This window comes from Talpa europaea (assembly GCF_964194135.1).
Source record: "Talpa europaea genome assembly, chromosome: 15".
Taxonomy (NCBI): domain Eukaryota; kingdom Metazoa; phylum Chordata; class Mammalia; order Eulipotyphla; family Talpidae; genus Talpa; species Talpa europaea.
In genome coordinates, this window is record NC_140083.1 from 16,775,886 (window position 1) to 16,801,162 (window position 25,277).

At 41.7% G+C, this 25,277-nt stretch overlaps 1 protein-coding gene across 1 annotated transcript in view; it reads left to right on the forward strand.

The window, feature by feature from the left end:
* Window positions 1-3,951: 3,951 nt before the first annotated feature.
* CCDC38 (coiled-coil domain containing 38) overlaps window positions 3,952-25,277 on the forward strand; it is a gene marked incomplete at both ends in the record, with an annotated part of 28,417 nt that continues 7,091 nt past the window's right edge. Inside the window, 11 exons of the mRNA XM_084254925.1 lie at window positions 3,952-3,982; window positions 5,110-5,213; window positions 6,854-7,019; window positions 8,607-8,671; window positions 9,354-9,517; window positions 9,649-9,729; window positions 10,752-10,912; window positions 14,914-15,142; window positions 18,025-18,094; window positions 19,749-19,900; window positions 21,395-21,530. Of these exons, the coding sequence (XP_084111051.1) occupies window positions 3,952-3,982; window positions 5,110-5,213; window positions 6,854-7,019; window positions 8,607-8,671; window positions 9,354-9,517; window positions 9,649-9,729; window positions 10,752-10,912; window positions 14,914-15,142; window positions 18,025-18,094; window positions 19,749-19,900; window positions 21,395-21,530 (1,359 nt within the window). The remainder of the gene's footprint in view (window positions 3,983-5,109; window positions 5,214-6,853; window positions 7,020-8,606; window positions 8,672-9,353; window positions 9,518-9,648; window positions 9,730-10,751; window positions 10,913-14,913; window positions 15,143-18,024; window positions 18,095-19,748; window positions 19,901-21,394; window positions 21,531-25,277) is intronic.

Sequence of the window (25,277 nt, forward strand, 5' to 3'; positions counted from 1 at the left end):
GTGGAGAGGCCTCTGCCCAGGGGACGGGGCGGCGGATGGGGCGGGGGGGGGGGGGTGTTGGGGGGGCGCAGGAACCTGGGGGTGTAGCTCTGGCCCGCGCGGCCTTGAAGCAATGGGGCGGCGGGTGCCAGGCACTTTCAGTTGGGCAGGTTGACTCGGGACCCCCTACAGGTTGACTCGGGACCCCCTACCAGACAGTCCGGGAGATGAGGGGGGGCCGGGGCGAGGGAGGCTAGAGCCGAGACCGGAGAATCCATTGGCGCCTCAGCCTTTCTTCACCTGACAGCCTCCGGGGGGATAGGTTGAAACAGCTCCTGGATCCAGACTCCTCGAGGTAAACCTGGCTTGGGCTCGCTGACCCCTCCTCCCACCCCAGCTGTATCTGGTGGGGCCACCGAGGTTGGCGAGGGAATGAAGGTTGTTTAAGTCAGATGGTCTAATTCTCACCCACACCTCTTCCCGGCCATCAGTGGCTGTGAAAACACTGGCAGCCATTGGGGTTTGTCTTAGGGTCCTAATTATTTTTTATTTTTAAAGATTTATTTATTTATGCATACAAGAACTGGGGTACAGGCCAGAGGTGGGGTGTGTGTGTGCGTGTGAGAGAGAGAGAGGATTCACCAGAGACAGAGTGGGGAACAGAACAGGTGGATTGACTGAAGTACACGGCTGAGAGGATCAGCAGGTGAGTCAGGAGAGGTCTGCTGTGCCATGTGGGTAACTCCCTGGCCAGGAATCGATCTTGTGCTGCAGAGGCTGCCGATAGCTTCATAGGTTGTATCTTAACTCCTAGCGCCACCAGGGAGGCCCCCTAATTATTTTTTATTTTATTTTTTTTACTTTGGCCTTTTTTAGATTTATTGATTGATAATTTTTTAACATATGTAGATACTGGAAATAAAATTGACTAAATTACATTTTCTGTATGTCTGTCACAAGAGTAAACGTATACATTCATTATTCTTTAAATGCACTTTTATTAACTCTGAGATTGTGGAAAATACAGAGAAAAGGCACTTCACGATCAAAAGGGAGTTACTTTGTACACAAGGAATATATCATAAAGGCAGGCTGAGACCTGCAAAGACATGAAATATATAAATAAGCCAATTCAGTATCATTTAAAGTCATTTAAAAACTAAGAACAGAAAGCAAAAACTCCTGTAGATGAAGACAAAAGTGAGGATATACTTTAGCTTCATCTTATGGCAATAAAAGAGAGATGTCAAGTAGATAAGAGGAAAGAAAAAAAATTGGAGAAGAATTAGATGTCAGTAGAAGAGACACTGGGTGGGGGTGTGGGGGCAGAATCCAGGGTCACTTATAGCTCAGACACACAACTATACACAGACACACAACTATACACAGCTTTAGAAAGAAAAGTATAATATGTAAAGAAATAATACTTAGAAGTAGAAATAGAGGAAAATAGAACACAAAATGTTGTTAATGCATAGAAACATATTGAGACCTTATAAAAGATCTGCTAAAGATATGAATGTTGGACCTCCCCCGGTGGTGCAGGCAGTTGAGCGCTGCACTGTGAAGCTGTCGGCAGCCTCTGTAGCGCTGGTTAGATCCCGAGGCAGCCGGCGAGGGTCCCACATGGCGCGACAGACCTCTCCTGTCTCACCCACTGCTCCCCTCAGCAGTGTATTTTGTCAGTCTGCCTGTTCTGCTTCCCACTCTGTCTCTGGTGAATCCTCTCACCCTCCCATGCATCTGGCCTGTACCCTGGTTCTTGTATAAATTAATAAATAAATCTTTTTTAAAAAGATGTGAATGTTACATTTTGCAATTCTAGGCATATTTGCAAATTTATGTAATTATAAATATAAAGTATGAGGTGAAATTATAGAAAAATAAAAGCCTTTGGGGTTCAATATACTTGTCTTAATCCTGCTTGTTAATTTATGAGCTAAATTCTGTTATTTATGACCTTGGGAAATTTAATTTTCCTAAACCTCAGTTTTTTCATCCTCAGTGCGAGCATAGTGTTGGCATTTTTTTCTTTTTTACAGTGTTATGGATTTATTTGAGTTTTAAATAAGATGGTGGCGCAAGGGGTTAAGACGCGACCTATGAAGCTGTCCCCAGCCACTGAGTTCAATCCCTAGGCCAGACAGGGAGCTACCCACATGGTGCAGCAGACCTCTCCTCTCTCACCCACTGCTCCCCTCAGTGTATTTCACTCAGTCTGCCTGTTCTGTTCCTCGCTCTGTCTCTGGTGAATCCTCTCACCACCACCACCCCCCCCCCCCCCGGCATCTCTGGCCTGTACCCCAGCTCTTGTATGCATAAATAATCTTAAAATAAATAAGATGAAAGGGCTATCACTTAGCCCAATGTCTAGCTCAAACAAATAATATGTGTGAATGTTATAATTACTATTAGTTTATTTTAATCTGCTATTTGTCTGGTCAGTGAAGTTAAAAATTAGATTTTGGACAATAGTACTAGGTTCCCTCCTGGCTTCACAGAATGTATCATGTACTTAGAGCTTACAAATTCTTGGTAAATCTAAGGGAAATTTATATCTGTGGGTGAAACTAGTGCATCAGATTATCCATTGCCTCAAAAGCCCATGCAAGCAAGCAAAATGTTTGCAGAAGCAAGAAAAATAAGAATTGTCTTCTACCCTCCTTGGTCATCGCGAAATTATTATTGAGGGGTGAGGAGACCACATTTTTCCTTACTCATAATGAACATCCCTATAGCACATCTTAATTTACAAAGTATTTTCCATCACTGATTCACACTGGCTGACTTCTGTCCCCCTACTCTTCCTTGCTCTTGACCTCCAGTTATTTTTTCAGTTTGCAAACGGGGCAGTCAAAATGTCAACACAAAAGTCCACATAAAATAGCGAGCTTGACGCCAGCAGGATCTGAAAGGTCAAGCTGCAGGTAATTTCCTCATCATTGTGCTCTGCTTCTGACCTAATCAAACGCCAGGTCATGGAGCAGGCCAAGGACCTAGTGGCTCCTGCTTTAGATAAACAAAAAATTGCTAGCTCTGGTCTCTACTCACCAACCAAGGACACAGTTCACAGCCCTTCCTCCTAGTATGTGTCCAAGTGGGGAAATATTGCAAGGGGTGGGTCTGAGAAAATCTGTCTAAATCTTCATTTGCAAATGAACAGCTTTTTCTCTCTTACTGGGAATCATTTTCATTGAGTTGTAGAGAGGGTTGTTGAGAAAATCAAGCACAAACTGCTTCAAATAATATGTGGTTTACATTGTTCATTTCATTTCGAGTCAGTCTAGGACTTTAGGATTAGACATTACAAAACACCATTTCTCTTTGTCCACTTCCTTGGAGTTTAGAATGTGAAGAATCTGCACTAAGGTGGGTCATGTTCCCCAAATTTGCACTGATATTGCTGGTTGATTCCTTCCAAATCATTAGATTTTAAGAACATTAGTTCAGGGTCTCTTACAAAGTTAGTTGTCAACTACCCCTCCTGTTCTTTTCAAATGTTCGTACTGTCCACAAGACAGAGTGGACTAGAAAGAAGATAGCTCTGGATATAGACTTTGAAGAAAATAGAAGCAATTATTTCCGTATTAGCCCACCTTGTGTAGGAACATTGCATACATTATTTGTGTGTGAAAATTTCCACAAGCCCATATCAAAAGTTCTGGCGTCCATAATTGATACAAGAAGAACCCGAGGTGCCTAAATTTAATTGGCTAGGCCCAAGGGAAATTGAAAACATTCAAAGGTAGGATTCTTTGGCTGCCCCCCAAAAGCCAGATTCTTTCCATATTCCTATTTCTGCTGCTCCTGTAACGATGATGTATCCAAAGACCTGACTCAGTGCTTTGTAGAACATAATGACCTCTACAGAACATAATCTTTCATATTGAACGTGGCCATGTTTGAATTTAGAATGCTTACAGATTTTTTTAAAATGTATTTTCTTTTCTTCGAACAGGGTCAGGAGACAAGATGCCGTCACAATTTTTGTCATCTTCTGAAGGTAAAGAAGAAATCAATGAGTTGTTGCTTTGTGCCTAGTCTTGTTAGTCTCATGGTGGACTGGGAGCATGGGGAAAGGAGAATACTACACAAAAGCATTAGATAGGGCATCTCTAGATAAAGAGTTTGTTGGGAAGGTTCTATTTAAACATAATAGAAGCTTATTTTCTTTTATGGAAACAAAGTCCAAACATAAGCATTGCAGGTCAATTTGGAGGCTCATACTATGGACCTCTTGGCTTGTTGCTGGCCTGTATTTTTTTTTTTTAAGATTTATTTATTTATGCATACAAGAGCTGGGGTACAGGCCAGAGGTGCCAGGGGTGAGAAGATACACCAGAGACACAGTGGGGAACAGAACAGCAGATTGACTGATATACTCTGATGAGGGGAGCAGCGGGCAAGGCAGGAGAGGTCTGCTGCGCCATGTGGGCCACGTCTCTGGCCCGCCAGAGGATCGAACTCCATGCTGCAGATCGAACTCCATGGATTGCATCATAGTGCTGTGTTTAACCCCTTGTGCCACCAGGGAGGCCCCCACTGGCCTGTATTCTTGATCTAAAGTGGCTGCTTCTGCACCAACAATCACAACCCATATTCCTGGCTGCAAGAAAGAGAAAAGCAGAGGGAAGGCGCACACTTCTTCCTATAGGGCACATCCTACAAGTTGCAGTCCTCTATCCCCTGATGTTTATGGCTCAATAAAGTTAATTAAGTCAGCATCTTGGGGTGGAGCCAGAGCAACTCTACTGCTCAGGGTCTCTTATTTGGTGGCCTTTTCTGGTGGCAGGGGGAGAGGGAAGTGGAAGAGGATCTGGGGGGAGCTGTGAATGTGTCTTCTTCCCTTTTTTCCCTTTCCCCTTTCTCAGCCCCAAGCTCCCAGTACTCTTGGTTTTAGCTATTGGTATTTAAAGCCAAGATTTCCCATCCACCACCAAACATAAGAAAGAAAAAGGCTTTTTATCCTTTCAGATTTTATGAATAAAAGCAAAAAGTCCATTCAAAAATCAGAAATTCAATTGACTTCTCTTTCTCTCTTCACCTGCCTCCCTCTTCCCCTCCCCAGTTGGCAGTAGATTTGCTGTCTTGTCCGCAGAGAAAGATTATGGTTTTCCTTTTCTTTTTTAGCAGATAAAGTAAAAGATTACTCAGGCAAGAAGAACATGCCTTACAAGGTCTTTTTCAAAGATCTCTTTCTTTTCAAAGAAAATGAAATGGAAGCAAAGAAAAAGGTATGGTTTTATTAAAATCACTTTCCCAATTAATGTAAGAATCGTGTCCTCTTATCCATCACTTTTATGAACTTTGCTGGCTAAGACGTGAGGTCACATGTCGGTGTGTGCACTGCACTCGGAGCTGGGACAGGCAGCATCTGGCTCATGGTGGGGTCCCAATGATCACCTGTTATCACCACCACCACCCAATCACACACACACAGACACACCCTGGGAACGATGGGTACACCGCTAGTCTGGTGTGGCTAGAATCCTCTATGACTGGGGACACACCCTACTTCATCAATTCTAACTTCCTCCAGTCACATGCACACATTTCTGAAATTGGGGTCCAGCTTACATAGAAGGGAGGTGATATAGCACTGGCCGTGTGTAAAGTAGTCGTGCACCTTCCAATCAGCGGCATCATGGAATTCCTGAAATACAGTAATAGAGGCCTGCAAAGGGCATGCAGAGAAAAGGGTGCCCATCTCTGTTGGCAAGAAGAGGGAGGGAAGGAGTGGGGTGACAGTGAGGTGGTGGTGTGGACACAGATGCTCTGAGTGTAACGGCCCCTGATAGTTAAGAATAAGTCAAGTCTTCCCAGGCAGATACATCTAAGAGGATATATGTGTGTATTGAGGAGGAGGGTGGGGAAAGAAAGAAGCATTGAAAGTGACAGGGGTGGGCCTCCCTGGTGGTGCAAGGGGTTAAGATGCAACCTATGAAGCTATCTGCAGCCTCTGCAGCACGAGTTCGATCCCTGGCCAAGGAGCTACCCACATGTCTCAGCAGACCTCTCCTGACTTGCCCGCTGCTCCCCTCAGTAGTGTATTGCAGTCAATCCACCTGTTCTGTACCCCACTCTGTCTCTGGTGAATCCTCTCACCCCCTATAGCTCTGACCTGTACCCAGTTCTTGTATGCATAAATAAATAAATCTTTAAAAAAAAAAAGTGATGGGGGAGTGTCATTTTAGGACTGTTTGGTATGAGGCCAACTTCCTAGCCGTGCCTTGCTGTGATCTTCACCGCCCTGTGATCAGACCCCTGGTCCCTGGGTTCAGATTCCATGAGGTTTGTCTTTCTCATTCTTAGAGGTGAAGTTGACTACAGGACTTAAAAAATAATCATAATTAGAATGAGGAAGATACCTAGAAATGTTCAACAGCTGGTTCTTCTGGAAGCTACTGGTTTTATGCACATGGTCTTTGGTTTTATTGAAAGTGTCCAAAATTGAATTGAGAAAAGAGTCACAAAATCAGAAGTCTCAGTTTTTAATGTATCCTAGGGAGGTCCATTTCAAGTTTTCAACTCCACAGAAACAATCCTTCCCTATCAGTGGAATTTCCAAGTTATCTGCACTTTGGGTAACATGTGATCGTGGGGAAAAGCCAGGGTGACATTTTCTGGTCTGTTAGTGATGGACATATATGGTAAATGTTGAATGTTTTTATATTTGTATAAATCAGCTTCATATGATAAAGAAATGAAACCTAAGACACACTTCTTCCAAGGTAAGAACTTGAGGTTGGTTGTTTAATGAATGATTAATGAGAAAAAAAGATTTGCTGCAAATGATGTTACTATATGGTTATGATATTAAGAAAACATTATTTTGGCATCTTAGAAATTCTCTTACACTTTTCCACCTGGGCAGGAGAAGTTTATAAACCGTAGCATGAAAGTCCACCAAAAGTCCACTTTCTCATCCCGAATGAAGAGTCGTTCACACCTGAGCCAACTCTCATTCTATTCTGACAAAGGTGGAGTTTCATTTGACAAATATGGGCTAGATCCCGCTCTTATTCTCAGATTAACAGAAGGTAAGTCTAAATTACTGTACCTCTGAGTCATGTCCAGTTTATTTATTAAATTATATTATTAATAATTATATTATTAAAATATTATTAACGATTAGAAGTATATTATTAAATATCATAATCTTCATTATGGCTATTATTATTGACCTCAGAGAAATAAGTGTTTACTCATTCCCAAGATACTTCTAAAATAATAATAGGGGCCTCCCTGGTGGTGCAGAGGTTAAAGACACAATATGCAATGAGGAATGCATTTCAGTATCATCCATTCTTTGATATATTTTGTTATATATATATATGCAAGGCCCATAATTGCTGCTCAAAAATATCTGTTGATGGACCCAATTTTTTTGCCTAAATTTTCCTTTTGTTTTCTGCCCATTGACCGAGTTCTTACACTTTACCTCCTCCTCATGCCTCTGATCAACACCCCAGTTCTTGTATGCATAAATAAATCTTTTAAAAAATTAAAAATAAAATAATAATAGCTAACAATTAATGACCCACTTAGCCTAATTTATGCTGTGATGATAAACCACTCCTAAACTTCAGTGGCTTACAACAAGAGAGATTTATCTCTTGTTCACTATTCAACTTTTGTGCTTTTCATTTGAATCCTGCAATGAAGAAACAGCCCACTCCCTGGGATGTTGCCAGTGTTATAGCAGAAAGAGAACTGGGTAGTGGGTCTTAAAACTGCTTGGAAGTAATACAAATCACAGGTCACCTCCAGGCCAAACCAGATCAATAGTCGAGTCTGATACTAATGGGGGAGAGGGGCTGGGACATCTTTTCCCAGAGAAGGACAGCAGATATTTGGGAACTAGAATATAATCTCCCCCAGTCAGTATCTTCACTTTACAGATGAGGAAACTGAGGTTTGGAGAGGCTATGGAATTAGCTCATGTCCCCACAGCTAGTGAGAGGTGGAGGCAATTACAGTTCCTGGGCAACTATGGGCTTCCCAGGGCAACGTAGACTTGCTGGTCAGCTGAGAGATGCTATTTCACTTCTAATTCTGTGTACATTTTTATTCAGACATTTTATCCTGCACCACATTCTGTTGGTTTTTTACCAAGTGAGCATTATTGAGATGCAGCATATGTATGATTTTTCCCAAGTGAAGAAATCTTAAAGGACCGCTTTGTTCTATTGCCAGCGGTCAAAGCTAGCTGTCATCTTTTTCTTTTCTGCCTTAAGTTTCATTCGTGATCCCCAAACAGTTCAGCCTAAGGTCTTCAGTTTTACCTGTAGGCAGTCAAAACATTAAGATTTAAAGCAGTTCAGTCTCACTTAGCACAGACTTAAGAGTCTTATGCCCTCAGCAGTGTATTTCTGCCTATTCTCTTCCCTGCTCTGGCTCTGGTGGATTCTCTCACCCTCCCGCGCTTCTGACACTACCCAGCGCTTGCATAAATAAATAAATAAATAAATAAATAAATACATAAATAAATACATAAATAAAGCTTTAATAAATAAATAAATATCCAGACATATATTATATGCAGTAATTTAATTACATATTTATTTTATATAGCACTTTTGAGGGAAAATGAACTAAGCCTGATTTTGTTTCAACTTTTTTTAAAGGTTCAGATTCAAAAAGGACTGTCCATGAATTTATTAATGACCAAAGAGACAGGTTTCTGCTTGAGGTAATAAGAATAATTTTCTTTCTCCCATTAGCCAAATAGAAGACTTCTTGCATCGTATTGCCAAATATTTACCTTTACATCTTATTCTCCCATGACATGCCCAAATCTCTTGCCTGAACATACTGGTTTATTCATTTGAGAAATATTTCTTGAGTTCTTATTATGTGCCAAGCAGTGAACAAATCAAAGACCCTGCCCTCAGAGAGCTTACATTCTAGTATGTCAGACAGGGCTCTGTAGTATTTCCCTTAACTTCTTCAGGAAACTATTCTAGAGCATGGTTGGTCCCAGTTTCTCCCTTGTTCCCAAATGTTCCTTTACAAAAACGATTGTGTTTTTATAAACTTGCAATAAAGGATAAGAAATTGAAATTCGTAAGCATTGCCATGTACCACACAGCACTGAGGATGTGAAATACGTGTTCAAGGGGTGTACGCTGAAAACGACAAAGTATTACTGAGAAAAAGAAGTCTTAAGTAAACAGAGATATATACCATAATTGTTCACTGGGAGACTCAAAAAAAAAAAAAACCAGAGGCCCAAGATTTGGGGGTCCTGTGACTTCTAACACAATCACTAGCCATGCAAGTCATGCCCCCCTTTATTATGAAATTGCTGGAAGGTTGCTGGGAATGTGGACTAACTAACTCTTCCGCTGTACTTCTGTTTCCAATACTCCTAGTATGCTCTGTCAACCAAAAGAAATAAAATTATGAAGTTTGAAAAACTCATAGCATTGAAGGAAAGGCAGCTCATGAAAGCAGAAAAAAAGCTCCAGGAAGATTCAATAGCTTTTGAAGAGTTCCTTCGAGAAAATGATCAGAGATCTGCAGATGCCCTTAAAATGTTCGTTTTTTTTGTTTTGTTTTGTTTTGTTACAATCTGGTGAAATCACTTCCTCCCTCCCTCTTTCTTCTTTTTAGTTTCTCAGGACAGAAAACAACATTAGACAAATGAACAAATCTCTTACTTTTCAGTGCAGCACAGGAAACTATAAACAAACTCCAGGTCACAGCGGAGCTGAAGAAGGCGAGCATGGAGGTGCAGGCGGTGAAGAGGTGAGGCTAGGCACTGTGGTCTCCTTAGTGCATGTCGGTGTCCCCTTGAAACCTGTCTGTGCCCAGAAGGCCCAAGTGAGAATAATCCTTATCATTTGATGATTTCTTAACTATGACAGCATTTTAAAAATCAGTAACCCGCCAATCAAGGGTCATCTCTGCCTAGCAGGACAGACAGTACGGTGACCTCTGGTTAAACAGCCCTTTTGCTTGTTCATAGAGAAGCAAGGAATTAGCTGAAAAGAAGCAAATCAGTGTGCAAGAAAACCATAACTCATTTTCTAAGTGCCCCTCTCCATTCCTTCTAAGGCACATTTCTATCCCATATTTTAACATCGCTGGAACTGGGATTCATTTTACAATCTTCTTAAAATTATAATCAGCGGTATTTTTTATACTTACACTTTACACTTAGTTGAACCTAACATTGGTATTAAAAATGGGGCTTTATATTAACAACATAACAGGAGCAGGAATTCAGATAAAATTATTGTACTACCCACCACTTTCCGCTCCCCCCGCCCCCAAGCCTGGCTGTTCTGTTCCAAGGCCAAATGCATCTCACTTGAACTAATTGTAAATGTCTGTCTGAAGATACTTCCTTCTGCTATTACCCTTGGAAACATTGTCATGATCCACAATACTGTGGTCTGGGTAGCAATTCATTGTTAAACTTATTTTATCTTTTTCAAGACTTGAAGTTTACCCCCTTTCTAAAACCAAGTCCTAGACTTAACATCCTAGATTGCCTTGGGAGGAGAAAAATCATCTAAAATGCATCAAAGGGATTGGATGATACTTTCAAAGAAACCAATTGCTATTAAGAAAATGCGCATTTCAAGCAGTCTGGCAGTGGCAGATTCTTGTATTTTCAGGAACCTAAAGTTAAAGGCAGTTGAGATGGAGAATTCCCTTGCCTCCCTCCTTTTCTAATGTAGTTTAAGTCTTTTCTGTTTCTAGACTAGAGAAGCAGCATCTTTCACACAGATATATCTAATCACACCCTTTTTTTTCTTGAGTAGTGAAATAACAAAGACAGAATTCCTCCTTAAAGAATATATGAAATATGGGCGTTTTCTGCTGAAATTGTCTCCAAAACATTGGCAACTCCAGCAAGCTCTGAAAAGGGCACAGGCATCCAAAAATAAAGAAAACATGAACGTCATCATTTCCAAAAGACCAAGTAAGTTACGTATTCTTGATTTCAGTTAAGTAAATATCCTTGACTTTTAGATAGTCTGCTTCAATGTTTATTTATTAAATAGTCATATTTTCTATTTTACACAAAACTATCTCTGACATGACGTATCAATTTGGAAACCCAGGTTAATTTCAGAGATAAAGCAATAAAGGTATTGGAGAAATAGAAAATGTATTACTTGTAGATGATGTGCTAGCATACTTGGGAAACCCTCACAACAAAGAAAATAATCCAGTCAAAAAATGGGCAGAAGAGCTAAAAAGAAACTTCTCTGAAGAGGAAATGCAAATGGCCAACAGGCATATGAAAAAATGTTCAACATCACTTGTAATCAGGGAAATGCAAATCAAAACTACCATGAGATACCATCTTACACCAGTGAGAATGGCACATATTAAAAAAACTAGCAACAACAAATGTTGGCGAGGGTGTGGAGAAAAAGGAACTCTTCTGCACTGTTGGTGGGAGTGCAAACTGGTCCAACCACTATGGAGAGCTGTGTGGAGATTTCTGGACCTACTGAACATAGAGCTTCCATATGATCCAGCAATTCCACTCCTAGGTATTTACCCAAAGGACACAGAAACATCAATTCCAAAGAACACCTGCACCCCTATGTTTATAGCAGCACTGTTTACAATAGCTAAGCTTTGGAAACAACCCAAATGCCCAAAAATAGATGACTGTATCAAGAAGATGTGGTACATATATACCATGGAATATTACTCAGCATTCAAAAAAGATAATCACATGCAATTTGCAGCAACATGGATGGCGCTGGAAGGGATCATGCTCAGTGAAATAAGCCAAAAAGAAAAAGAAAAATACCGGATGGTCTCACTCATAGCAGGAATCTAGAAAACTTAAATAAGGGACCAGGAAAATGAATAACTATAAGAAAGTGAAAATCAAAATCAACAAAAAACTATGAACCAGAGACACTTTTTGGGGGGTGGGGGCTGGGAGGGGAGGGATTGGGGTCAGAATGGGGGGTTTGCAATTGTATGGGGGAATATAAAAATAAAATTTATTATTTAAAAAAAAAAACCAAAATGATTTGATTTTATTAATGAGTTCTAGAGAGTAAACAGATACAAAGTCTGTCATAGTTTATTAACCTAATGTGTTAACCTAAATAAACTATTAATTAGAAAATATGCAAAGAAATTAAATCCAAGGAAGCAAAAAATAATAACCTTAATTGAGTGACCTGTAAATCTGACAAAAACAGAAATATGTCAAAATGGATAAAAGATCTGAATGTAAGACCTGAAACCATAAAATATATAGAAGAAAATATAGGTAAAACACTCTATGACATACATCTCAGTAACATTTTTAAAGACACATTCCCCCAAAGCAAACAAAGTGAAGGAAAAAATAAACAACTGGGATTACATCACACTAAAAAGATTCTGTACAACAAAAGAGACAGTAACCAAAACAAAGAGACACCCCACTGATTGGGAGAAAATTTTTGCACACAATACAACTGATAAGGCACTGATTCCAAAAATCTACAAAGAGCTCAAGACTCAACAAAAACAAAGTAAATCTAGTCAAAAAATGGGCAGAAAAGCTAAAAAGACATTTCTCTAAAGAGGAAATGCAAATGGCCAACAGGCATATGAAAAAACGTTCAACATCCCTTGTAATCAGGGAAATGTAAATCAAAACCAGTGAGATACCATCTTACACCAGTGAGAATGGCACATTAAAAAAGCAAGAATCACCAAATGTTGGCAAGGATGTAGCGAAAAAGGAACTCTCCTACACTGCTGGTGGGACCAACCACTATGGAAAGCTTTGTGGAGGTTCCTCAAACTACTAAAAATGGAGCTACCATCTGACACAGCAATTCCACTCCTAGGAATCTACCCAAAGGACACAAAAACATTAACATTCAAAAAGATAACTGCACCCTTATGTTTATTGCAGCACTATTTACAATAGGTAAGATATGGAAACAACACAAATGCCCAAAAATATACATATACACAATGGAATACTATTCAGCAATCAAAAAATAAACTCATGCTATTCCCAGCAACATGGACAGAGCTAGAAGGGATCATGCTCAGTGAAATAAGCCAGAAGAAAAAAGAAAAATATTGAATGGCTTCACTTATAGGAAGAATGCAGGGGAATTAAATAAGGGATCAAGGACAAAATAATAACCATCATCATCATCATCATAATCATCATCGTCATCATCTAGCAGGCAACCATAAATAAGAGACACTATGTGAGGGAGACGGAGAAAAAGGGATCAAAACAGGAGAGAGAGGAGCACAAGGGACTATGGTGAAGGTTCATGGGTGAACTGGTGGTGGGAATTTTACAGGGAATACACAACGATGTAAAAGATATAAATAGGGCCTCCCTGGTGGCGCAGCGGTTGAGCGCTGGGCTGCGAAGCTGCCCATAGCCTCCGCAGCGCCGGTTCTATCCCCGACTGCCGGGCGAGGGTCCCACACTGCGCCCAGATCTCTCCTGCCGCCCCTGCTGCTCCCCTCAGCAGTATATTTCATCTGTTCTGCTCCCTGCTCTGGCTCTGGTGAATTCTCTCACCTTCCTGCGCTTCTGACTGTACCCAGTGCTTGTATAAATAAATAAAATCTTTTAAAAAAAGATATAAATAAAAAAATAAATTATAAATAAAAGAATGGCATGGGATAATGTATATAACACCTCATCCCCCCAAAAAACTCAAAACCAATCACAAGAAAAAAACAGAAATATGTCCTCTTTTTAGATAGGAGGGCTTAGTATTGTAATGCTGCCAATTTTTCTGGAACTGAATTTATAAGTTTTATAGAATTACAATTAAAAAAATGTTACCAAACGTCGTCAGGGAATTGGGTGTTGTTTTGGGGAGAACTCTGTACAATGGTTTTGAGGCTCATTTAGAAATATAAGCAAATACTTCTGAAATGAGGAGGTCATAGGAGGGTGTTATAATTATTTAAGACATTGTGGAATATATTATCACAGAGTATCAGAAATTGAAACGGTGGGGAACTGGCATTACAAAGTTAGCTCAGTGGACCAGAAATAGATTAAATAAATGACCAATGTTGGGTCACAAATCAAAAGGGAAGGCTTCCACTTCCAACAATATTAGGGTAACAAGGACCAGACTTGCCCTCTTGCCTGGAAACTCTATGGAGCAAGTTTCCAGACATTAGATATCAAGTGAAGTGAAGTCACCCCTTAGTGAGGGGAGCAAATAGATGAGCCCCCAGAATAGAACTTCAGGAAGACAGTAGGGTCAGGGTAGAGGTGAGACCATCAGACCCCAGGTCCAGGGAGACTAGCTGCTTGGTTTCCTGGAACAACATAGAGACATCATGGAGATGTGCAGTCTTCGGCTGAGAACTGATCCTGATCCTCCAGGGTAAAAGCATTTACACCATAGAAATTGGAAAACTCCAAGTCAGAGAGAATGTTTTCCCAGAGAACTCGTTGCTAACCGTGCACCACCTGCCATGGCTGACAACCTGACCCAGTTTCCTTGTGTCTCGCTGTGCTGGGTGAGACTGAATTCCATCTGTGTGTAAAGTAGTGAGCACAGTGATGACACTTGGCTAATCTCAATACCTGGGGTTTGACAAGAGAGAGAGCAAATGGAAAGGAAAACAGAAATACTTGCCTTTCACAGTTTAAGATCAGTCCTCCCAGATGAGTCATCTAAATCAAGGGTGCTCAGAAACCAGTGTCTCCATCCACAGGAGCCGTGCAGGGCTCGGGAGGGGGTGGTAGGACCTATGACAGACAGGTGTGGGAAGGGAAATCCTCATGCCCCACAGGTGCGTTCTCCTCCATCCTGCCCACCCCAGAGAGCAGCCCCAGCCAGCTGCTGGCTCCATGTCCCCATATCATACGGTGGCCTTGGAGGTTGCCACAGTAACTACCTGCACAGTGAGACAAAGTTCTCAGGAGTGTCTTTCCACCTCCTACCCCTCCTTATTTTTCATTTCTAGAAACAAGTGCAAAGATGAAAGAGAGCCATGAAGGTATCATGAAGACACCGCTTACAGAAGACTCTGCAGTGGGAAGCAGCAGCCAAGGAGGTAACACCAGAGATGGGGACTTCACTCATGAAAGTGAAACAAGAGCAGGTGCTGATATCAGAGTGGAAGTTCAGGACCCGGGTGCTGAGCAGGACATGGAGGGTGATGCCCACATCACCCTAGTCCTGGAGAGCAAGGAGTACTGTTCATGAACTGGGAGAGTAGATGGGTGGACGGAACAGGGAGAGGAGCCAAGGCAGAAGGGGTCTCTGACTGACCAGGACACTCACCGAGGTCCTGCCTCACTAGCTCATCTAACTCTTCAGCTTCTGGTCCATTCCATGACCCAGCAAACCAGGTCACTTGCAACCCATTGACTGCCATTGGGCACAAGGGAGTAAATGGGAAAATTCACAACCAATTCAGAGCTCCTTCTGCAGCACCTGCCCTGCTGGCATTTAGTTTGTCACGGCAAATGCAGGCTGGTTTTGGGTAACAATTTCTCCTCCTTTGCCCTGCTACCAACAGTCAGATGTATTTGTTTTTTAAGATTTATTTGTATTCATTCATGCATACAAAAACTGGGGTGTAGGCCGGACTTGTGGGGAGTGAGAGGCCTCACCAGTGACAGAGCAGGGAGTGAAACAGGCATATGTACTGAAATACACGGCTGAGAGGAGCAGCAGGTGAGACAGGCGAGGTCTGCTGTGCCATGTGGGTAGCTCCCTGGCCCGGGATCAAACTCATGCCACAGTGTGTTTGGGTATCAGCTTAAAAACTAACACCCCGGTGGCGCAGCAGTTGAGCGCTGGGCTGCGAAGCTGCCTGCAGCCTCTGCAGCACTGGTTCAATCCCCGGCCACCGGGCGAGGGTCCCACATGGCACGCAGACCTCTCCTGCCACCCGCTGCTCCCCTCAGCAGTGTATTTCATTGGTCTGCCTGTTCTGTTCCCCGCTCTGGCTTTGGTGAATTCTCTCACCCGCCTGCACTTCGGACTGTACCCAGTGCTTGTATAAATAAATAAATAAATCTTAAAAAAAAAAAAAGTGGAAAAAAAAGAAAACTAACACAGCGGCACCAGTGAAGAGTAGTGATAGATGGTTGGGGGCTCTGGAAGCAAAAGCCAAAACAAACAAAAAAAAAAGATCTCTACCTGAGGGCATTTAGAAGAGTCTGCCAGATGAGACCACAATTGAATTGGACTTTGAAGAACAAGTAGGCACTAAGGTGGAGACAGGGTGGGGCGAGCAAGGCCTACTGTGGTTTCCAGACAGATCACAGCAGGCAGAGGGGTTAGAAGTCACAAAAATGCCAGCATGAGGATATATGACCTGGGGAATATGGGGGCCAGTGGAAGAAGAAACCCAAGACCATTTTGCCCACTTCTTAGTTTCAGATCAGGATCAGGACCAGACACTGGTGTGGGAGGAACGTAATGTAGGTGTGAGGGGAAATCGTGCGAGATTTGTATGTGGCCTTAGAAGATAGTAGGCCCTGTGTAAGATGGAATGATTGACGTGCATTTTTTTTTTTTTATTTTTTACTTTTCCTCTTCTTTTCTTTTTTTTAAGATTTATTTATTTATATAAGCACTGGGTACAGTCAGAAGCACGGGAGGGTGAGAGAATTCACCAGAGTCAGATCGGGGAGCAGAATAGGCAGACTGACGAAGTACACTGCTGAGGGGAGCAGTGGGCATGGCAGGAGAGGTCTGCACGCCATGTGGGACCCTCACCAGCAGCTGGGCATCGAACTGGCGCTGCAGAGGCTGTGGGCAGCTTTGCAGCCCAACGCTCAACCACTGTGCCACCAGGGAGGCCCGACATGTGCATTTTTATGTTTTCTTTTGGTGAAAAAAAATCAGTGATGAGAAAAGTAGATGTTTAGGTAAAAAGTGAATTGTGACATATTTCACATATGTGTCCTCAGTCTGTGACTTGTGATAGCTGACAGCCACCCCCACCCCCCTTCACCATAACTTGTTTTTCTTCTTATGGTTGGAATCTAGCTCAGTAGGAAAAAAGAGATCTATTTCCTATTGATCATCACTAATAGTAGCTGCTAAAGAAGGAATGGGCATATCCAGGCAGAGAAGTGACAATCTTACACCAAACATAACAAAGAGTTGTTTCTTTTTTTTTTTAAGATTTATTTTTATTTATACAAGAGCTGGGGTACAGGCCAGAGTCACGGGAGGGTGAGAGGATTCACCAGAGACAGAGCAGGGAACAGAACAGGCAGACTGATGAAATACACTGCTGAGGGGAGCAGCGGGTGAGACAGGAGAGGTTTGCCTCACCATGTGGGAATCTCCCTGGCCAGCCGGGAATTGAACTGGTGCTGTGGAGGCTGCGGACAGCTTCACAGCGCGGCGCTCAACCCGCTGTGCCACCGGGGAGTCCCACAAAGAGTTGTTTCTAATGATATGTTATTTCTTTCCACCTCCACCTTCATGATGCATGGACTTCACCTGGATGTTTTGAACAGGGAAACAACAGAAGACCATAAGAAATCTCTCCTCAGAGCATAAGAGATCGATCTCCAAGTACAGTACAAACTTGATTCATGCTCTTGAAAATCTGAATGGTTATTAGCAGATGTCTCTTTCAGCTTTGCGTCAATATATTGATAAATGTCACATAGTCACCCACTGACGGGGATGCTGGAGGGGTGGTTGCCATTTCTGCAAACAGGTCACCTGTCCCTCAGGTGGCCCAGGTTTCCAGGGTCCCCTGAATTCGTTAATGAGTGCCTGCAGCTGTTGTTTGCACAGACTGCCTGCCCCTGCATCTTGGATCTTTGCCTCAGGATCCACTGTCCAATTGTTTAAGCTATTCTGGTGGCCCCTATATTTGCAGTTTCACTACCTCACCCAGAATTGTGTTTCTTTATAAAAGTCTGGGACAAACCTGATTTTCTTTTGTGTGGAATCCATTGATTTCTGCAACCAGCCATTCCCTGAAAAGCTGAACAGGCTATGGAATAGCATTACACCACAATTAGTTTCCAAAGACTATTCAGGAAAGGAATGTATTGACAGAAAATGCTCAGAATTCAGAATTTTCCCTTTTCTTTTACAGTCAAGCTGAAAGCATCAGTTCAGAAGACAGTTTCGATTTCTTTCTAGATGGTGATATAGACTACGATCTGGTAAATAGATTACATTTCTTGATTTAAATACTGTGTTTGGTGAAAATAATATCCTATTGCAAATGGGAAAAAAATTTCCTATTGCAAGTATCCCACCACTTTCCAGAAGGAAATATGTTGATACAGCCCCCTGGTTGCATATATAGTTCATCTTCTTCATCAGCTATTTTATGAAAACTGAATGTCTATCAGAAAGTAATAATTTAGGGGACATATATCACCTAAAGTCTTCTTGCACAAAAGCCACTTTCCGAGTGCTGGTCATTTCACTGGGTTCCAGATAGATTGGGTAGCTGTCAGGTAAGTCGACCTACGATAAAAGAGCCCTTTTTTGCTACCTGGCTGCTATAGACCTAACCCTGCTCTAAATATAGCCACAGGAACACCCAAGGGAAAACAAAAAACACCCTCTGTTGTTAATATAACACATCTTACCCGAGTCACCTTTCTTTTTTATTGTATTAAAAAACAAAACATAGGGCCTCCCTGGTGGCGCAGTGGTTGAGTGCTGGTTTGTGAAGCTGCCCGCAGCCTCTGCAGCGCCGGTTCAATCCCCGGCCGCAGGGAGCGGGTCCCACATGGCGCGCAGACCTCTCCTGCCGCCCGCTGCTCCCCTCAGCAGTGTACTTCATCAGTCTGCCTGCTCTGCTCTCCCCTCTGGCTCTGGTGAATTCTCTCACCCTCCCGTGCTTCTGACTGTGCCCAGTGCTTGTATAAATAAATAAATAAATCTTTAAAAAAACAAAACAAAACATAAAATTTACCCTCCTGACCATTTTTAAGCATACAGCACAGTAGTGTTAATGACATACACGCTGTGTGTATGAGCTCTAGAACTTTTTCATGTTGCAAAACCAAGACTCTCCCCAGCAAACACCCTGATCACCGCTCCCGACCCCAACCCCTGGCAACCGCTGGTTCATTTCCTAAGGGTCTGATTGCCTTAGGAACTGCATACAAGTGGAATCATGAAGTAGGTGTCTTTTTGTAACCTGCTTATTTCAGTTAGCCTAAAATCATCCCGGTCCATCTGTGTTGTCCCATCTGCTGTCCCATGCTTTTGAAGACTGCACTGTCCCATCACATCTCCTCATCCATTCATCAATCACTGGACATGCAGTTGCTTCCAGCTCTTGGCTATAGTAAATAGGATGAACATGGGTGTGCAGGTACCCAAGGCATCTTTTTAAATTTTAAACGCCCTTAAAGTAGTGTGTAGTTGTTTATATAATTTTGGAAGATATCTAATAAAATATGGGGAGAAAATGACCTTCACTTAGCCTCCTAAGTTTTTCTTTCTTCTATTTCTTCTGCCTTGCTTGCCTTCCTAGTCCCACCTTTCCTTTGTTCTGCCCTTGCCTCCTCTTCTGCTGCATCCCTCCACTTTGTATCCCTGCCTTCCACTCTTCATTCTACCTTCCCTTTTTTCACTACTGTCTATCTCCCAATATCCGAAATGTCCTATCCCAGAGGACCACCTCTCATGTGCAAATGGACTCCCCTGCCCATCTCTCCCTCACAACCACAATCCTCCTCATAACGACATACCCACAATTCTCTCACTGTATTTTTCTAAATGCGTTGCATATGCGTCGGAAACCTACCTTTGCGTCAGCTGTCTGATATGTTCTATTCCTTGTTATTGCTTGAGTAGGAGCCAGAGCTTTATTTTAAAGAACCAGAAGAGTTACTTCAAGTCCTCAACGAGCTGGAAGAGCAAAATCTTACGTTGGTACAGTATTCCCAAGATGTCGATGAGAACCTTGAAGATATAAATAAAAGGGAAAAACTTATACATGACAAAATGTAAGTCATTGAAAACAAGGGGATTTAAAAAAAAAAGAAAACAAGGGGATTTATTCTATGAAGCAATTTCTAAATAGACACAGAATCCACCTCCTTCATGGGTGCCCTTCCTCGTGGTCTCTTTGCATTTGGGGTGGATTTTTAATAAGTTTACATTGCAAGATATTGAAGCTACATTGACACAAAATAGACTGACTTTAATTTTTGTCCATATTTCCCTACACTTGTCAAAAAATATTCCTAGCAAGCAATAATTAAAGATAGTTTAAAAGAGGAAAAGAAATTAAGATGCCTTAATTTTTGTTCAATGCAGTTTTCACCCGTTAGGCTAATCACATCTTGCTTTGGATAATAAGCTAATATGTGCATTTTTCCTCGGCTATAACTCTCAGAAAAACAGCTTATTTTTAACTTAAATGTATCATTTTATAATGTATACATCAATATAATCAGGATTATTATAAAAGGGATCTCTGTTGAGGGAAGGATTTGATGACTTATAAAATTTCTTTCCACTCTAAAATTTTGTTATTACAATTTTTTAAAAAGAGCTTTGAGTTGAATACGTCTTTGTAGCTACCCTGATAAAAATGCATACAACCCTTTTGGAACAGATTTTTGGGCCAGAGATGACAATCGTTTTAAACAGTAGATCAAAGTACAATGAAGGGCCTCCTTGGTGATGCAAGGGGTTAAGCACCACACTATGAAGCAATCCATAGCCTCTGCAGCACTAGTTCAATCCCTGGGCCAGGGAATTGATCTCCTATCTCGCCCACTGCTCCCCTCAGCAGTGTACTTCGGTCAGTCTGCCTGTTCTGTTCCCCACTCTGTCTCTGGTGAATCCTCTCACCCCCTGCATCTCTGGCCTGTACCCCAGCTCTTGTATGCATAAATAAATAAATCTTTAAAAAAACAAACTACAATGAGCTTTGGAAGAAATTAACTCATTCAGGAGTTAAACATCATGGCCTCACAGCCACCCACCTCGACTCCCAGGTACTTTTCAGTCCATGTCTCCTCTCTCCCAATCCTCAGACTACATGATGCCCCACCCCTGACTGCATGACTTTGGGAACAGGTGGGTCTGGTTGGGCCAGGAAAAGGGCATCTGTGTCAGAAGACACACATCAGGATCTTTAGGTGAAGGAGCCAGGAGTCTCTCTTTTTCCCCTGGGGGGGTCCCCTGATATTCTGATTATCAGCCAGGTTCGGGAACACTAGCTCGGCCACAACTTAGGTTCCCAACACCTCAGCTCTGCTGCTCTCCATTGGGAGGACTTGTGGGGAAGCAAACGCTGCCAGGTGAAAGTTAAAAACAGCATTTCTTTTTCTCCTTTCACTCCAGAAGTTGCATGTACTTTGCTATTTGGCTGGTATTTGGCTTATTGAAAGTATAGACTGGTGATGTATATCTGGCAAGAGTAGGGAAGTGTTTGATGCTTGGTTTCACTAAACCACAAATGACAATGTCTCCTTCTCCTTTTGCAATAGAAATAGCAACATAGATTTTCTCCTGGAGCACAAGAACATGCTTAAGGAGAGCTGTGTGAGAGAAGAGGAAAAAGCGGCAGAATTGGAATTAAGGTCCAGACTGTTTAGTTTTGGACAATTTAACTCAGATGCTCAGGTAATCATTCATTGTCTGTTGTCATTTTCCTCTGGTTCATGATGATAATAATTTGCATTCCCTGTGCCCTAAGCCTTGCAATGGGGGGAATTACAGCAAACCAGAAAGAGGTAGAGAAGCCCAGGTTGAAATGACCTTGTCAGGCTGTGACAGTCAGCTGATATAGCCAACAGAGAGCATGCACCCAGGCACTGGCCTTCTCTTGAAATGTTGCGCTAATTATCACAACATGTGTTGAGATTTTCCTCTTACAAACACATTTCTTTAGTCAGAGTGTGTAGATATGAAGCTCACTGCCTTGTGGCCAAGACCACTGCCCCACAAGAGGCTTGTCATAGGTGTTAGCCGCTTGGGGCCTCACAAATGCATTCTTGGAGCACACATGTGTATCTCTACGTGTTTCTCTTCCAGTTGGAGGCAAACCCCTCAAGGCAGAGACTGTGTTACCCTAGTGAGCCAAGTGTAGTATCCCCATGAAGTAGGTATTCAATAAATGTTTGTTGAATGAATGATTAGGTTAGCTTCTAGACCCACAACAAGCTCCAGCTAACATTGGTTTCTTTGTAAAAAAAAAAAAAAATCTCAAATGAAATAAAAATTCTAGTATGTGAAGCTACTACCACATTTATGGTCATGAACTTGACTTTCAATCAGAGGTAGAATTGAGAGAAGCTTAGAAGAAGAATATGATTGCCCTACCCGACTCAAGGTGGGCAGTTATATAAAACAAAACTGTGCATTCATGCCTCCTTCACACACTCACACTCACACACACTCAGGGTGTAAGCACCCTGAGTTCAGAGGGGCTGGGGTTATGCATGAAGAGCAATTAACAAGTGCTAGTCATCTTTCTGTTCTTTGATGCTGAGTTTTTCTTATACCAGTTTTTTAATTGTTGGGAAACATACAAATTTACCATTTCACCATTTCAGGCATATAATCAGTAACATTAAGTATAATCACAACATAGTGTGATATCGCCCCTATTTCTAGAATTTTTAATTATCCCAAATAGAAACTTTGTACCCATTAAATAATCCCCCAATCTTCCATTTTCCCTGCCTTTGTAAACCTCTCTTCTACTTTCTGTGTCTGTAAATGTCTGTTTTAGCTGCCTCACATAAATGGAATTATTCAAGAGTTGTCCTTGTGTTTTGCATTTAGCATAATTTGACACTTAATATTTTCCAGATTCATCCAGGTGGTAGCATGTGTCAGATTTCATTTCTTCTTATGGCTGAATAATATTCCATTGTATTTATATTCCACATCTTGTTTCTCTCTTTTCTGTTGATTACACAGGTTGTTTCCACTTCTCAATTCTGTTTTAAATAATTCTGAAGTTGATTGACACCAAAAATTTCAAATAAATATCAGTGGTTACTTTCCCAAGATCCTTTCATCCAAGTTTAGGGTCACTATGAAAAAAGGGCACTTTCAATACTCTTAAAATTGAGGCACACAGGGCCTCCCCTGGTGGCACAGCAGTTGAGCGCTGGGCTGCAAAGCTGCCCACAGCCATGGCATGACAGACCTCTCCTGCCATGCCCGCTGCTTCCCTCAGCAGTGTACTTTGTCAGTCTGCCTGTTCTGCTCCTCATTCTGGCTCTGGTGAATTCTCTCACCCTCCCGCACTTCTGACTGTACCTAGTGCTTGTATAAATAAATCAATAAATCTTAAAAAAAAAAAAATTGAGGCACACAGATCCATAAGCAGAGAAGGCAGAGTTGACCTGAAAATTATTTTGATATTTGGGTTACAAGTATAATTTTGGCACCCATGTGTTGTACATCTATGTGTTGAGGCCAGTAATTCTTAGTATCTCCTAGAGAAGTGAGATGCTAGGGTGGAGAAGGGGACCAGAGCAGGAAAACTGGTAGGGGGAAATATTTTACAGCTTCCTCACTCCCATTCGTTCAGATCTCAAAGGGTGCACACCATAATTCTTCATGACTAAGTAAATATGGTTGCACATAATTTTGATAACCATAAGTTATCAGTTAATTAGGAGCTATAATCACTGCATAATGAATATTTTATTCTTTTAGAACTTCCACACTTCTCACTACACTAAATCCCCTAACAACATTTTTCTTGACTCAATATTTGTCTTAAAATGAAAATTTAAGTTCAAGCATGATGTATCATTGACAGCGCATGAACCAAAGGTGCATCAAGAAAACGTCTTCAAAGTTAACAAGCCCACACATCCCTTAGGTGAGGTGCTCTATCTTATCTGCACCCCCAGAAGCCTTCCCCATGCCTCTTCCTGTAGCTGCAGCCCCTCAGAGGTGACGGCTACCCTGACTTCTCCAGTGCCAATTAGTTCTCATACTTTTGAACCTTAAATAAACGGAATCAGGTAATATATCTGGCTTGCCTGGCATCCTTCTCTCAACACTTTCTTTGTGAGATCACCCATGTTTTGTACAGCAGTTAGCTATTTGTTCCTTGTCACTGACCATGAAATGGAATATAAGCTATTCCATTATTCGATTTGCAGAATGTAATCACCTCTGGTTTTACTGTTCTTTCACACAGGGACTTGATGCAGTTCAATTGGGAGAGTTGTTTACAGCCAGCACACAGCAGAATGTGACATGGATTAGAATTAGTCTTCTAGTTGGAAAGGAATTGAAATGACATCTAAACTGTATCCCCTCCCCTGTTCAGTTTTGGCATAGTTGTTTCTCATAAACATTGCTCTAATCAGATCCCTTTCCACTCACTGTTTTGGAAGGCTTTGTTTTTTTTGTTTTGTTTTTTTGTTTGTTTGCTTGTTTTGTTTTGTTTTGTTTTGTTTTGTTTTTGTTTTGGAAGGCATCCAAAGTCCTTATCCTTGTATTCAATTTTCTACAATATTGTTGGGAGAAGCAGCCTGCCTTCCTCCCATACCCTGCCGACTCTGGGCAGCAACTTGGAGGTGCCCTGGACTGGGCCTGCCACCTGGTGGCAGCTCTGGGGACTGCACTGACACGGTTGGTCAGCTGCAGTCTCCGCCTTGGGCTGTGTCTCTGTGCCTGGGCTGTTAGGCCAGGCCTTCAATTTTTTTCTCATACATGATCATTTTCCTTAGCCTTATTTCCAGTCCTATTTCTTATGCTGTTATTACCCTGCTGTCTTAAAAAAAATCTTCTTTGTCTTTTCCAATCCTGTTGGACTGGGGGGAACTTGAACAAACAAAAGGAAAGATGACATCCTGAAATAAACCCTGAAAGCCCACTGCCCATCCGTCTCTGAATCTCTCCCTACTGTTCAGGAAGCTCTTTCAGAAATTGCCATCAATCACATAGCAAAGTGGCTTTTTCTCAGAACCAGTGTTCAGTATATTTTTTCAATGTCTCAAATTGTAGCACTATTGTTTTTTCATAATCCAATGTACATTTCAGCCCCTGGATTGATTCCTTTTACTGTTTTACCTTCCATATTTTTTTTTTATTCCTAAAGTTTTCTAAAAGGATTGTGTTGTTAATACAAATAGGAAACACAGTAAGTGTTATTTGGAGAGGAGGGGAGAACATTTTCTGGCACACGGGACTTTTGCTTTCCTCTTTTCAATTTTCCTTTTTACATTATTGTAAAGTTTTCTAAAAGGAGCATGGTTTTGCCTGAGACTACAGACAACAGTGAATCCTATATACACTAAGTTTTTTTCCTATAAGTACATACTTATGATAGTTTAAATTATAAATTAGGCACAGTAAGAGATTAACAACACTGATTAGTAAAATAGAACAATGATAACA